Raw genomic sequence first — 14,272 nt, 5'->3', positions numbered from 1 at the left:
TGCCCAGGACATAAGGAGAAAATGACTCTTAAGATTATTAAAATAAAAGAAAAATTAATCATGCTATATAATTCGTCATCATATATCAAGTCTAAGCAAAACAAAAAGATAATTGCTAAGTCATTCATATTGAATTAAACTATAATTAATAGAACCATAATAGAAAATGGAAGGATCTCTTCGGTGTATTTATTCATTACATTTTTGTAGATCTGTATTTTTCCCATGGGAAGAATTTCTTAATTCTGAAAAATAAAAGTTGAGGAAGTATTTCCATTTTAGAAGCTAGAGATCATTTCTTACCTGTCTCAGTGTTTGTGTTTTTCCAATGACTTATTGATAATCTTATTAAAAGTATAATTTTTCCTGATATGATGATGTTTATCCATGTGCTTTTGTTCTCTCTTGTTTCAAAAAAAGAAATATTAATGTGCTAAAGAACAACACTGATTTTTAAAGCAGTACTTTAGAATTTAGCTTTTTAAATGAACAAAGAAATTAATATTTACTTTGTATTGTTAACTTATCCTACATTATTAACATGATAATGAATTAATGATAAAAGGATCTGAATTTTACAGATTATATATGCATATACATCAAATATGAATATAAATTCCATCAAGTTGTATGTATAGAAAAGGACTCTATATTTTGATCCTCTCATTATTGTGATGACAATATCACCCTACATCTTGTTGACTGTATTCTTTGTACCGTGATGTGTTTGTATGTGTGTGTCTGTGTGTGTACTATGGATAGAGCTTTTCTATGTAATTAATTTTAACCTATTAATCACATATAGTATGGTTTGTTTTTTTAATGTAAGTTTGTGTGTTTGTTTTCTATTGCATAGAAATTTTGGAGACATCCAATAGAGAAGTTGTAATAGAGAAACCTAGAACAAATGAAACCAGTATTCCTTCAGAACAGTTGCTACCAGTAAAAGAGGTAAGCGAGGAAAAATGGGTGGTGGTTTTTTATTCATATGTAATAGCATCATCATTTTTATATGACTCCTTTATGAATCGAAATGTCTTGAGTTTTACCCTTTGCCACTAAAAAAATAATTCCTGGTTGAAAATTGTCATATTAATTTTGATGAGAGTTGAATTTAGTGGGAACACTGCTCTGCTGCACAGTGTGTTCCATGCAAGGAGTAGGGAGCTGGCAGTCAAGAGATCTTTGTTCTCATCCCACTTGGGGTCTACAACTTGAGAATTTGGACTGTAGGCAATTGTTGAAAAGTGAGAAAGTGGAGATGAAAAAGGAAAGGAAAGAGGAAAGAATAGTTTGAACTGGCCTCTTATTTGAGTGTGCCCAGCATGCCCCTGTTTGTTCTCAGATCTATTACCACTCTTCCTCTGCTCTGTTCTGTATTATAGAGAAAAACCTCTTCCAGGCTTTCTTGCTTTCTGGACCTGGGTAGGTTTGGCCAATGAAAAGCACTAAGGGAAGACTGGAGGGTAGTTCTTGGAGAGAAACCAGAGGATTTCTTCCCCTTGTTTTGTTTTAGAGAACATCTCCAGGAGTAGCTGTGACTCCTTCATTTCTTCCATGCTGCTCTCCACACACAGTCCTCTCTCTGAGGTTTCAGGTCCGCCTGGCAGATCGGCCTCCTTCACTGGTGGCCCCAGGGACTACACTTCCATAGCACTGTTCCCATTCTTTGTTCCTCCACCCCTAGGAGTGGTCGTAGCTAGTGGTAGTAGTAGTAATAGTAATAAAATAACTGTCTTGCTTCATAACCCATGTTTGGCTCCTCAAATCTTCTATCACCTTAGTAATTAATACCTTACATTAAAATTCTTCCTTTCAAAATACCGAGTGGTTTCTATTTTCTGAATGGATCTTGACTGATCTAGTAGGTAAACCTTTAAAAAGGCAAAAGAACATAGAGTTTTAACAGAGTTTCAATGTAGAAAGCAAGGAAAATAATCAGGAAAAATGCAAAATTATACATTATGTTTTAACCAAAAATCAGAGTAGATATTAAGAAATTAGCATTAGGTAATAGAAGAAAGGGATTTAGTGGGTAGCTCCTTTGTACACAGAACAGAAAACTACATTATTTCCTCTTTTTTTTTTCTTGGATCAACTAGTAAATCTTCTATATTCTAACTGGAAGGTGTATGATTCCAAACATCAGATGGGAAGAGTAGAAGTAAGCCATGATATTTTATGTAAATAAATAGACTTCTAGGAGGAGATTTGAATAGTAAATGTTTTCAATTTTCTTTTTAAGATCAGCTGTTAACATGCTTGGTTTTCCATATTTTGAAAAGAGAATTTAGGAGGTAGTATAATTACATATAAATCACCATGGGCAAAGGTAATCATCGTGGCACGCACACACGCACAAAAAGTCACTGTGACCATGGCAATTGATGGCAATTTTCCCCGTAACATATTGCCTTGAATGCATGAATGAATGATTTTAATGAATAGACATGCCCTGGTGGGGGAACAAAAAGCAGAGTTTTATTGTTGTTGTTGTTGTTTTTAATTTTTATGAAGGTAGGTTCCTTTTTATATTTCTATCATAAATGCATCCCAAGAAAATACTGTTACAGCACAGAACTACACGCATGGCACTTGCAAAGTTTCACTTATGAGAAAAGAAATTATATGAGCTGAGTAGATTCAATTATTGATTCATTTTAAATTTATTTATTTATTTATTTGTTTGTTTTTGGCTGTGTTGGGTCTTTGTTGCTGCTTGTGGGCTCTCTCTAGTTGCAGCGAGTGGGGGCTACTCTTTGTTGTGGTGCATGGGTTTCTCATTGCGGTGGCTTCTCTTGTTGCGGAGCATGGGCTCCAGGCGCGCGGGCTTCAGTAGCTGTGGGCTCGTGGGCTTTAGAGCACAGGCTCAGCAGTTGTGGCACACGGCCCTAGCTGCTCCGCGGCATGTGGGATCTTCCAGGACCAGGGCTCGAACCCATGTCTCCTGCATTAGCAGGCAGATTATTAACCACTGCGCCACCAGGGAAGCCCCTGATTCATTTTATGTAAAAATAAAATGAGAGTTGTATCTTTAGGCAGGCCCTATGATGTTAAAGGTCCAAATAAACTTTAGAAAGGAAATTTCAATTACATCTTAATTATAAGCATAATGAGAAGGAGAGCCACTTTTTCTGATTATAGAGTTATGGGATCATAGAATTTTAGCTCTAGAAGATGAATCACCTTTATTACTTTGTACTGCGTGTATATGCAGTACAAAAAAGAGCATTAAATTAACGCTTAGTGGGATTATGTATACAAGAAAATTAAGCTAATGACCATCATCTCAGTAATTTTAGGCTGAAAGGGACCATAGAAATCATTCAGTTCAGCTCTTTTATTTTTCCAAAAAAAAACTAGAGATCCAGAAAAGTAAGTAATTCAGTTACGAATATCAAGCCTGAAGTTGGAGTAGGTAAATTATTGCTGTAAACAAGATTACACTAAAACAGGAAAAGTTTAATCCTAAGCATAGATTCAGCCTACTATCCATAATGCTTTTATACTTTAGAGAACATTAGAGGACTTGAGGGAAATATAAATTTGTAAACATACTGCCACATGAGCCAAAGACCAAAAGAAAAAAAGAAAACACCACCACCCTCCACCCCAGCCTCTCCCACTCCCCACACACAGAGCAATGCAGATCATTTTAATTCCTCATTTTCTGGAACAAAAGTAGTGCTGCTTACCACTTTGTGGGTGGAGAAACTAAGTAAAATTCTAAAGAAATAAAAATCTAGAAACACACAGTGGTATATTATCTCTGAGAAATTTATTTCTTATTGCTATTTTTTTGGCTTGTCTGGATTTCTGAGAATGAAAAAGAAATAAAAGATTGAATATTAAATGCTGTCTTATGTTGCAATACTTGTTAACAATAAACTATAAAAAAGACTATAAAAATCTAATTTAGGCTTTATTAAATATATTGAATTTAAAGCCTGCTTTATTTGATAAATAGTAAGTGGAACTTTCAGCTCTCATAAAGATGGTTTTATTGAGCTATATTTAAGAGATTACATTTTGAAAAAAAAGTTTTTGATTAAATCCACTGATGAATTAAAATGAAATGACAGTATATTACTGTGTGTAAAGAATGCACATGTTTTTGTATATTGCTTTATTTACTGGGTAATATTTTTAGGTTGTAAGAATGGCTTTTACAGTTTATCAAAGAATACATTCAACATGCTGAATGAAAGTAATACTTTAATATCTATAACAATAGAACAACACTTGTTGTTGAGTTAAGATTAATATAACTTCATATAAACTTATATTTCAGGCTACTTTACTACATTTTGGCTGGAGAAGTGCATTTAAAGAAGTGTCTCTTCCCATGGCACATTGTATAGCAACAGCCATTGAAGACTTTTCCGCAAAAATTCTCCAACAGGAACAGAATGAAAGGTCTTCAGCTATGAGCTACACTTTGAACCTTGTAAATGTCCAGCAAGTTTGGCAAGATAGCCGTGCGGTTCCTGAGGCAGACCAGCCAAAGAAAATTGCAAAGGCAAGTATCAAATGAAATCCTTTCAAATTAGATTGGCATATGAGATTTTTTTTTTTTTTTCATATACGCCATTGCAAAGGGAACCAATAGAAAAATGATGGAGTCTCTTGGGAAAAACTTGGCACTTGACCCAGTACCAGTTTTCTTCTCTGGTATCCATGGGCCACCGTGCTAGCAAAAAGGACTTAAACCTGCTGCCAACTTTTTGCTCCATGAATCTGAGGTAACTAAAGAGAGGGCCTCTGTGACTTCCTGGGGGGCTGGAAAACTGCTTGTTTGGGTTATACCTTTGAATGACTCCAGGAGAAATTTAGGAGGTTGAAGGAGTTACTGTCTTTTATTGGTTTGGGCAAGTTTTAAATCTTTATTTACACTTTAGTGACCATTCCTTTAACATCAGTCTTACATCTGTGTTTTGAGAGTCACGGAACATACTGAGAAAATAGGAAGTAATTACGGAAATAGAGAAATATAGTTACTCAGCATTAAGTCCACAGTGAGGTCAGCAATGTATCATTGAAATTTTTTTTAAAAATAAATTTATGTATTTATTTATTTATTTTTGGCTGCATTGGGTCTTTGTTGCTGCACGCGGGCTTTCTCTAGTTGCAGAGAGCAGGGGCTACTCTTCATTGTGGTGCACTGGCTTCTCATTGCAGTGGCTTCTCTTGTTGCGGAGCACAGGCTCTAGGCGTGCGGACTTCAGTAGTTGTGGCACGTGGGCTCCAGAGCACAGGCTCAGTAGCTGTGGTGCACAGGCTTAGTTGCTCTGCAGCATGTGAGATCTTCCTGGACCAGGGTTCGAACTCTTGTCCCCTGCATTGGCAGGCAGATTCTTAACCACTGCGCCACCAGGGAAGCCCCTGAAATGTTTTTGAAAGAGAGTTTTTAAAGATGGTCTTGATCCCCTATTGCCACCCTGAGGCTCCAGAACATTCCCCAGGGAACACTTTTGGCCGACCTGGAGTGGAGGCAAGTCGCGCCTTCCCATCCATCCATCACGCCTCCTTTGCCATTAAGAAGGAGTAAATTCACAACTAGTGAAAAGCTAAGTGCATCACTTCTGAGAGTTGCTGACTCTTTACCAATAAGAAGATGCTATATGAGATTGTTTCTGATGCTTTTAGATTGTTTAAGTTAAACTGATATAGCCTCATTTATCTGTGGTGATTAATTTTAAAAAATACTTCTATGAAAATTTAGCGAAAAAAAACCAGGAATAAGTTAAAAATAATGTAATCATGGATACATATTTTCTGAGTTCTATTAACTACAAATAAAAGTAATTTAAAGCTATTTCATGAGTTTTTCATAATGTCTCTGGTAAGCGTAAGGTTTGACGATTATATACAGAGAAGCATCATTTTGGTATTTCTTTATTTGAAATAAAACATTTAACTTTCTACAACAGACAAATCGATTATTATAAAGTTGTGTCATTATATTTATGTTTGATGCCAAATTCATTATTTTGGAATTTAGCTCCCCTGTACATAAATTACACGGTGCTGTCAGAATACAAATAACTCAGTGCTACATTTATTTCTCCCTAGTTTTGTTCTGACATCATGGAAAAACTTGACACAATCCTTCCACTGGCTCTGGCATGCAGAGATGATTCTTTTCAGGAAATTAGAGCAAACTTTGTGGAGGCCTGTTGTAAAGTGGCAACAGCTGTCCTGGCCAGACTGCAAGAGAGAGGCAAGGAGGTTCCTTCCAAAGCACCCCTGAAAAACTTGCACACGTTGCTCTCCACGGCGGTGTATGTCTTCCAGCATTTTATGCAATATGATAATTTGATGAAAGAAAATACTAAGAAGTGAGTGTCATTTATATTAAGTTGATGGCCATTCTTAAAGTGACATGTAATCTTTGGATATCACAGAGGTAGAATTTTGATAATAATATTTGAGAAGAAGAAAATAATAATTAACATGGTGAATTATTTTCATTTGTCTTGACTAGGAAATGTCAAAAAGGTAGAGCATGGGGTGTATTAAACCAGATATATGGATAGTAAGAAGGATAGGTATTCCCTCTAAAGGCCCACTCAGATGACCCTTGCATTTCCCATTCTCTAAACTGGAGCGACTATTTTCGGCATGTTGTCATGACATGACCAAACAAACCCTTTCCATTCTGTAAGGCACATTGTACTGACTACACTGAAAAGGAAAAACAAACTTCTTTTTGTCACACAAAACAATATTTGTGGAAAATGCCCATCTCTTTTGCTCCTAGGCCAACTAGATGTTAGGAGCAGGCATAGAGAAGAGATGCATTTCAATCTATTTTATTGACGAATGTAAACATATTTCAGAACATCCATTTAATAATAAGCTATCCTTCATATTTGAAGAGGAAGCATCTGGCAGTCATAAATTTCATGTATTAGTAGTCCAAAAAGACCAAATGTTTTCTGGATAGAGAAGAAAAATGACCAGAGGTATTATCACATGGTCTATCTGGCAGCTCTTGTGCTCTCTAGAAGAGAGCACAGTCCCCTGCAAAGGGAGCATGCAGACTGGGTAGTCCAGTGTGAGCCCAAGAATCTAGTCTATATTCCTTATTCAGCCTTTGCAATCCGTTAGTAGTAATGAGAGGAAGCAAAGAGAGTGTACTAAAAATAGCTGAAGATAAAAGTAAATTTGGCTTGTTGTAGGATATAACTATGATATTTCTTTAATTCTCTTAAGTAGTCAGATTGTTGAATTTATAAACAAAATGTGCCAGCAATCACTTTATTTCTGTAGAATATTGTAAAACAGTTTATGAGATAATTGACATCTACAAAATTACAATTTTTAAAATAAAAAGAGTGTGTTTGTGGGATGTGTGATAGCTTTACAAAAGTTGGTTCTGACAAATGCATGTTTTTCTCTATAATAACGATAACCTAATGCCTAAATAATGCACTGATCTCTAATAATAGGCTTACAAAGAATACTTTTATTTTTGAATGATGTATTGACAATGCAGTTTGTCTCAAGCTGAAGTGCATATTTGTGGAACAGCAGATGTACGTTTTCAAAGGACTTGCAAAACAAAGACCAGCTATTTTTTTTTTTTTTTTTTCTTTTTGGAAAGTGAATGTGGATGCAGACTTCAGCATTAGGAGGAAATGAATGATTGATATCTAATAATCAAAACCATTTGTAGTACTGGAGATTGTTACCTCCTACTGCACAGGCCTTAAATCTCTGTTTCTTTGATCATTTCTTCTGAACAGACCCATATTCCTGGTACCTGTCCAACGATATCAGGAATTCGTCAACACTCTACAGTTTCAGGTTACGGACTACTGCGTCAGAGTTTGTGCTACAAGCATTTTACAGGATGCTGAGAGCCACCACTGGGATGACTACAAAGCTTTTTATGAGGTGTGAAGTTAAGTTTACTGTCCCTCCTTTTTTACACAAATATGTTTTACTGCCTACCTGCTTTCTGGCTAATTAGAAACATGAGCTTGGCAGTACTGACACACGAAGGCTGTTGGGATAATGTTTTTTAAATATTGAATCTGTACTTAGAAAAACACTGTTTTTAAAAACCTGAAATAATTAGAACTCTCCTTCTGCTTAAAAGTAAAAATAACTTAATTTGAGCTGCAGTGTTTCAGTGCTATATAACAAGTTGGAATATAATGGGGTACGATGAAAACTCAAAGAGAAAAAATGCCAAAATACTACAACCTTATATTGTTTTCAAAGGGACCAGTTATAGGTATCCTTGCATTTTTTTCTTCTTATATATTTCCATCTGTGTTTGATAAATATTTTTTATTAAGCAGCTTTATTCTTTATACTTATTTTTTTCCTTCTTATTGTATGTTCTTATGAGTGTGCTTTAAGACCCATCTGATCATTTATAGCTTACCTATTTTCATTTAACCCATGTTTTGAAATCCCAAATTTCTACTGAATTAAAGCCTAATGATTCCCAGTGCAACCAAAGCCAGGATCAATTAAAATTATTCATCATCAGGCTTCATTAGTTTCCCTTCCCCTGAATCCCATTGATTATACATAAACCACAACTCTTGAAATCCCTTGAAGTTGACTTCAGGGTGAGGTGAAACATTATATCTATGGAGTATTGAGAAAAACAGAGTGGAGTTTTATTCAGTGAAGTCACTCCTGTCACCTTCCTGACACTGAAGGTTCCAGTGGCTCCATTTATGCCTGAGTTATTATCATAATAAATGTTGTCACAACAGAGAGGAGCAGCTTAGAAGCCTTTTAAAAGGGCTTTCCACTTTTTCTAAGACGATTTCATGGGTCTTAGAAAGGGTCTCCTTTAGAGGCCCTTCCCAGATACATTTTCTATTTGCAAGAGCATCCATATAGGGTTTTCCAAACCTGACATACTTCAAACAGCAGTGAGCAGAAAGAAAAAGGGAAAGTGGTATGGTGCAGCTGGTATCCCGAGATAAGAATAAAAGTATCGGTCTTCCCCTCTCCTGGCAGCATCCCAGCTCCCTTATGTGCCTTGAGGTAAACAGAGAGGTTGAAAATGAATCCATCTCATGTTTCAAACTATTTCAATGTGTCAGTGTACTAATGAGCAATTTTATATAATGTTTCCATTGAAGAACTGGTCTCTCACTATATGTCCAACATCGGGGTATTATGTTTCCTCTTATGCAACTGGGAAGTAGAAGAGTTGTACAGTATAAATAATAAGTAGATGCATTGAGAAACTGTTATTGAAGTTACCAAGTATTTAAAAAAACAAAAACAAAAACAAATTACCACATAACATGCAGCTCTTAGATCTTATGACAAGAGTTTAGCTTCTAAGACAGAAATAACGAGAGAGCTACCCTGTGATTACATGGTACTGTAGCTTCCATACACTTACTTACATGGTCAGTAGTTACAATTTAATTGAAGTTAGTGGTTGTTATTTATGCTCAGAAAAATAAAGTGATACTGCTTTTCTATTTACCAAAACTAAGAACCTTCTAAAAATAGCACAGATGCTAAGTTGTTTTGACAACTGGAGTCCCTGACATGGTTTTATCCCATTTACTATACCGCTCTCTCCTCCTCTCCGCCATTATTCCAACTGATTTGTGAAACAGGACTAGTATGTTTTTGGCAGGGCTGTTGTGAGAGGAGAGGAGATGAAATCTGCCTGACTGGTGGGGAAGGATAGGATAGAGATCTCAGGGGAACCTATCGCCCTGTGCAGAGTGTAGTAAAGAAATAGTGAAAAAATTTATAAAGATATGGAGCAATATTTGCTCACATTTCATGATATCAAGTGAGCCCTAGATACATCATTTCCATTTTCTAAACTGTCAGGTTGAGAGAGCCAAAGAGTTCAGTATCTTTCTGATGAGGTGCTGGTCAGATGGCACAGTGGGTGTTCAAATTACACGTTTAAAATTAAGCTTTTAGTGTAGTTGACATCTGCTCAATTTTAGCAACTTGTGTTTTCTAATAGTCAGAGAATGAAGAATTGTCTGTTCAAAGATAATATTGAGTGGCTTATATAATCAAGCCCAGCTGCTTGTTTCCTGATATATAATCTAAATAAAAGCTCACATCTGTTTACCTTATAGTGGGTCTACAAAAATAACAGATGTTTACTAGTAGAATACTTTTGAAATGACAACAAAGAGGGAACAGGTCAGAAAAATAAATGAATCACATTTAGTTTAATGAAAGCCCTTGCATACATTGAACTTATACACATTTTGAAGAAAATTGTGAGAAAGGTGACCAGCTTGGAATGTCTTTAAGTAAACATGAAGTTTGTATTTTTAAAAGTCTTAAAAATAAGTATATTTTACTTTAGGAGAAGAAATCTGTGTGCCTAAAGTTATTATTATTTTCTCATTTATTGCTAAAAGGTAGCTATTAAGGAAATTGTTTTTTTATATTTTGAAAAATATGAGAAATCATGTTGGCCATGTTATTATAGGCACCCACCCGTTGCCACGGAGAAAGTGGCATGAAATCATTCAGGCCAGTTATGACATGGGTTGGGTTGGTTTTGCTTTAATTAACACACAACACAGAAAGTAATAAGTAATAAGTAATAAAGTAATAAGTAATAAAGCAAATCAAGCATTAAAATTCCTTTCTTACTTGAGGAAATTTTTTTAAAGCATTCTTTATCACAGAACACACAACAAAGAAAATATAAGAAACTATAATTTTGTGACTTCTGCATTAATTTTGTAATTCTTTTTTTTTTTCTTAAACAGTTTTCATGTACATCTAGTCAGGAAATCAGAAGTGGTCAAAGTCCCCACTAGTTTGAACTTGACTCTTTGACAGTTTGATATCCAAGTTTCCCACCCAAGGAGAATAATTCTACTCATTTATAAACTCCATTTGAAAGTCAATAGATAAAAACTATAGATTGTTATTATTACAGTAACTACAAAAGATTTTACTAATCAAAGAAATTACGAGGAGAATGATACATAAGGAGTATCCACGTAAGAAATGATCAACTTTAGGTATAGGAGAACAACAGACTTTTTTTTAAGATGACATTTGTTTGGGCTTCCCTAGTGGCACAGTGGTTAAGGGTCCACCTGCCAGTGCAAGGGACATGGGTTCGAGCCCTGGTCCGGGAAGATCCCACATGCTGCGGAGCAACTAAGCCCGTGTGCCACAACTACTGAGCCTGTGCTCTAGAGCCCGCGAGCCACACTACTGAAGCCCACACTCCTAGAGCCCGTGCTCCGCAACAAGTGTCAATGAGAAGACCACACACCGCGACGAAGAGCAGCCCCTGCTCCCTGCAACTAGAGAAAGCCTGCGCGAAGCAACGAAGACCCAACGCAGCCAAAAATAAATAAAATAAAATAAATTTATATAAAAAAAAGAATGAAAACTAAAACTATTCTTAAAAAAAAAAAGATGACATTTGTTTGAGAAATATAAGTAGTGGGCGAAGCAGAAATTTTAAGTCCAAGAGGATTACTTAGAGATAAATTGGAAGTTTTTCTTGTTTAACTTTTGATACAGTAACATATAATCAGGATAGTGTTTGAAGAACACATTCTTCAAACTTCAAATAATCTCTTTCAAATAATCTTTAACTCTGGTCTGAAGAAAATGAGGAAACTACTAGCATACCTCCCTGAGAGCATGTTAACTAATTAGGGTTGTAATTCACTTGAGGCTACCTTCTCATTTCTGCCTGTTTTCCTTGTCTTTGGCTGCTGTTGTGTCTCACTGTGGTCAGGGAAAATTTGACACAGAGAAGAGGTCTGTAGCGGGGTGGAAAGGAATGAAAATCTGGCCCTTTGGAAGTATAAAGTACTGTAAAAATACTAGGAAATGATGATAACATATGCCTAGACTTTACAAAATCTTGCAAAAATCAGACTATATTACTGTTTCTAGTATTGTTAAAACTCCATGGATGAAATAGCCTAATATAATCTTCGATAGTTACCCACCCCCTTTGTTTTCATGCATGTTGATAAGTATATAGTATGTAAGTTTATTTTTGCTCCTGTCATTTCATTGCAATGTAAAATCTAAAACATTTATAAAATGATCTCAATGATGCTAATCATCCCAGAAAAATATACATATATAAACAATTTAAATTAATAAATTTTAATTTTCGAAGAATTGGCCCAGTATCTTAAACTAGCATGACTTTGGTTAGCAGCTATAAAGACAATTATTTTAAAGTAAATTTTAAACTCTAGACCAGGAGTAGGTAAATCAAGGCTATGCTAGGTTAAATGCTTGTGGTCTGGATTTGCACGAGAATGTCTGGTCTCATAATTGAAATAAAACATATGTTCCTTTGTCAATAAGGATGTTTTACATGTTGTCAAAAATCTTTCTTGGTCATCTAGTGTGTCAAACTCTCCAGCTACTTCTTTTCAGCCTGAACTAATTAGGTTCATAGGAAGCAAACTGATATTTGGGAAGATGTGATTGTCTTTTTTAATGTGTGGTGGTTTTGCTAGGGGGAAAGATGCTCCTTCTCGCTCCAGATGTGGCATTATTTCTTCTGGGCGCTTCATCACGATCTCTGGACCATTCTGCCCCCTAAGTTAGCCCAGGAGATTCTAGCAGAAGTGCTGGAGAAATCTTTGGGTCTCCTGGCCTCCAGATATGCTCGGGCCCATCCCAGTTATAAGAGAACTCCACAGATAAGGTAATTGAAGTTGTGAAAACCACTGTTTTTTAAGAAAACTTTTTTGTCATTTGTATAAAGCAGAATATAATTCTGTGTCTCATGACATAGCTCCTTGTATATTTAACACATTTCTAACATCTGAAAGGAAATAATATTCAATTTTCCCGAGATACTTAAGTAGAAATGTGGAACTTGAATCAAAATAACTTTGTTCTTTTTTCTTCTTAAAATTGTATATAAAACCCACTTGTTTCTAAAGAGTGAGTCAAGATGTATTACAATCTAGGACATAGATGTCCAAAGGTTAATAAATAAGGTAAAGAGAGAAAATTAAGGTCCTGAAATGGAGAAGAAAGCAGCAGTGCTGTGATGAAGTAATTTGACTTTGAGATTTTAGGCAACCAGGGGATTTTTGTTTTGGGGTTTTTTTTTTAATGTCTTTAAATAGTGTAGTTAATCTTCATTCAGGAAACTCTTTTGTCTAATCATTTGTCTCTTAAAATAGTCTAATTACTTCTTTCCTCTTTTCCTTTATTTTTTTCCTTTTCTTTTCATTATGTATTACTAAAAGCCAGTTCAGCAAAATGTGAAATCACAGAAAATAAGGAGCAGCCGTCACGGGGTCTTAAATTAAAGACTGAATTACAGTCCAATTCTATGGGTTATCTAGGCAATGAATATTACAAAAATGTGCTTACGTGACAGCAATGGTCTGTACGAAGGCTTTTGTTTTTACAAACATTCTGGCTAATATGATTAAGACCTGACTTTTAGGTATAAAAAAATTTTTTTTCAGATATATGTTAGGAGGAACCGAAAGACATCAGAGGCTTTTTTTTTTTTTTCAGTAGGAATTATTTTTCTCATCAAGCATGCTGCATTTGAAGGGCATTTAGGTCCTGCTACAGTGTTCCATAAGTATGGTATTTTGAACAGGCTGTTTTGAATTACTGACCAAGCATTTTTTTAAAAAAACATTGAACTCTGAAGAATAGATGGAAAATTCCTGTTGAGAGCAAAGAATACCTTCATTCTTTTCCTGATGTAGCTTAAATCACTTTTGACTGTGAGGTGGCAAGCCATTATGAGATGATTATGAAATCAGATTTACTGTTAGCTCATGAAATAGGTAGTATATTTAATTGATTGTACTATAGAGACTTTTGGTTTCTATTTTCTGGGTAGTTACATAAAAATGCCACGCAAAGCTAGAGTTATCTCTCCTAGTTTTTAATATGTAAAATAAATAAATAATTTTATTTGAATGGTTAATTCTAAAGCATCGATAGTGAGGAAATCAGATTTCGCAGGCATGTGTGTGTTTGTGTGTATATCTATATCTTGGATTTGCAATTGTTTAATTAGCAATTAGAGTGAGTGGATGCAAACTATAATTAAACCTTCCTAAGGGTGATTCTTTTTTTTTTTTTTTTTTTTTTTTTTTGGATCCTCCCAGACCGGGGCGCGAACCTGGTTCCCCTGCATCGGCAGGCGGACGCGCAACCACTGCGCCACCAGGGAAGCCCCTTTAAGGGTGATTCTTGATGTTTTTAGAATTCCAGTAGCTTCCAACTATTGTATAACCAAAACCATATATATGATTTATATATAATATGTTATATATTATTAATG

The 14,272-nt window shown here is 35.4% G+C and overlaps 1 protein-coding gene across 2 annotated transcripts in view; it reads left to right on the top strand.

Moving 5' to 3' along the window:
* KIAA0825 (KIAA0825 ortholog) overlaps window positions 1–14,272 on the top strand; it is a 467,916-nt gene that overhangs the window by 145,829 nt on the left and 307,815 nt on the right. For both annotated transcript variants that reach the window (XM_024123740.2, XM_055086663.1), the window contains 5 exons: window positions 857–951; window positions 4,292–4,519; window positions 6,073–6,338; window positions 7,749–7,899; window positions 12,468–12,658. In XM_024123740.2, the coding sequence (XP_023979508.1) occupies window positions 857–951; window positions 4,292–4,519; window positions 6,073–6,338; window positions 7,749–7,899; window positions 12,468–12,658 (931 nt within the window). The remainder of the gene's footprint in view (window positions 1–856; window positions 952–4,291; window positions 4,520–6,072; window positions 6,339–7,748; window positions 7,900–12,467; window positions 12,659–14,272) is intronic.

Source organism: Physeter macrocephalus, chromosome 8 (assembly GCF_002837175.3).
Source record: "Physeter macrocephalus isolate SW-GA chromosome 8, ASM283717v5, whole genome shotgun sequence".
In the NCBI taxonomy this organism is placed as follows: Eukaryota; Metazoa; Chordata; class Mammalia; order Artiodactyla; family Physeteridae; genus Physeter; species Physeter macrocephalus.
The sequence above is the reverse complement of the archived record's forward strand: the minus strand, read 5'-3'. Positions and strand labels throughout refer to the sequence as shown.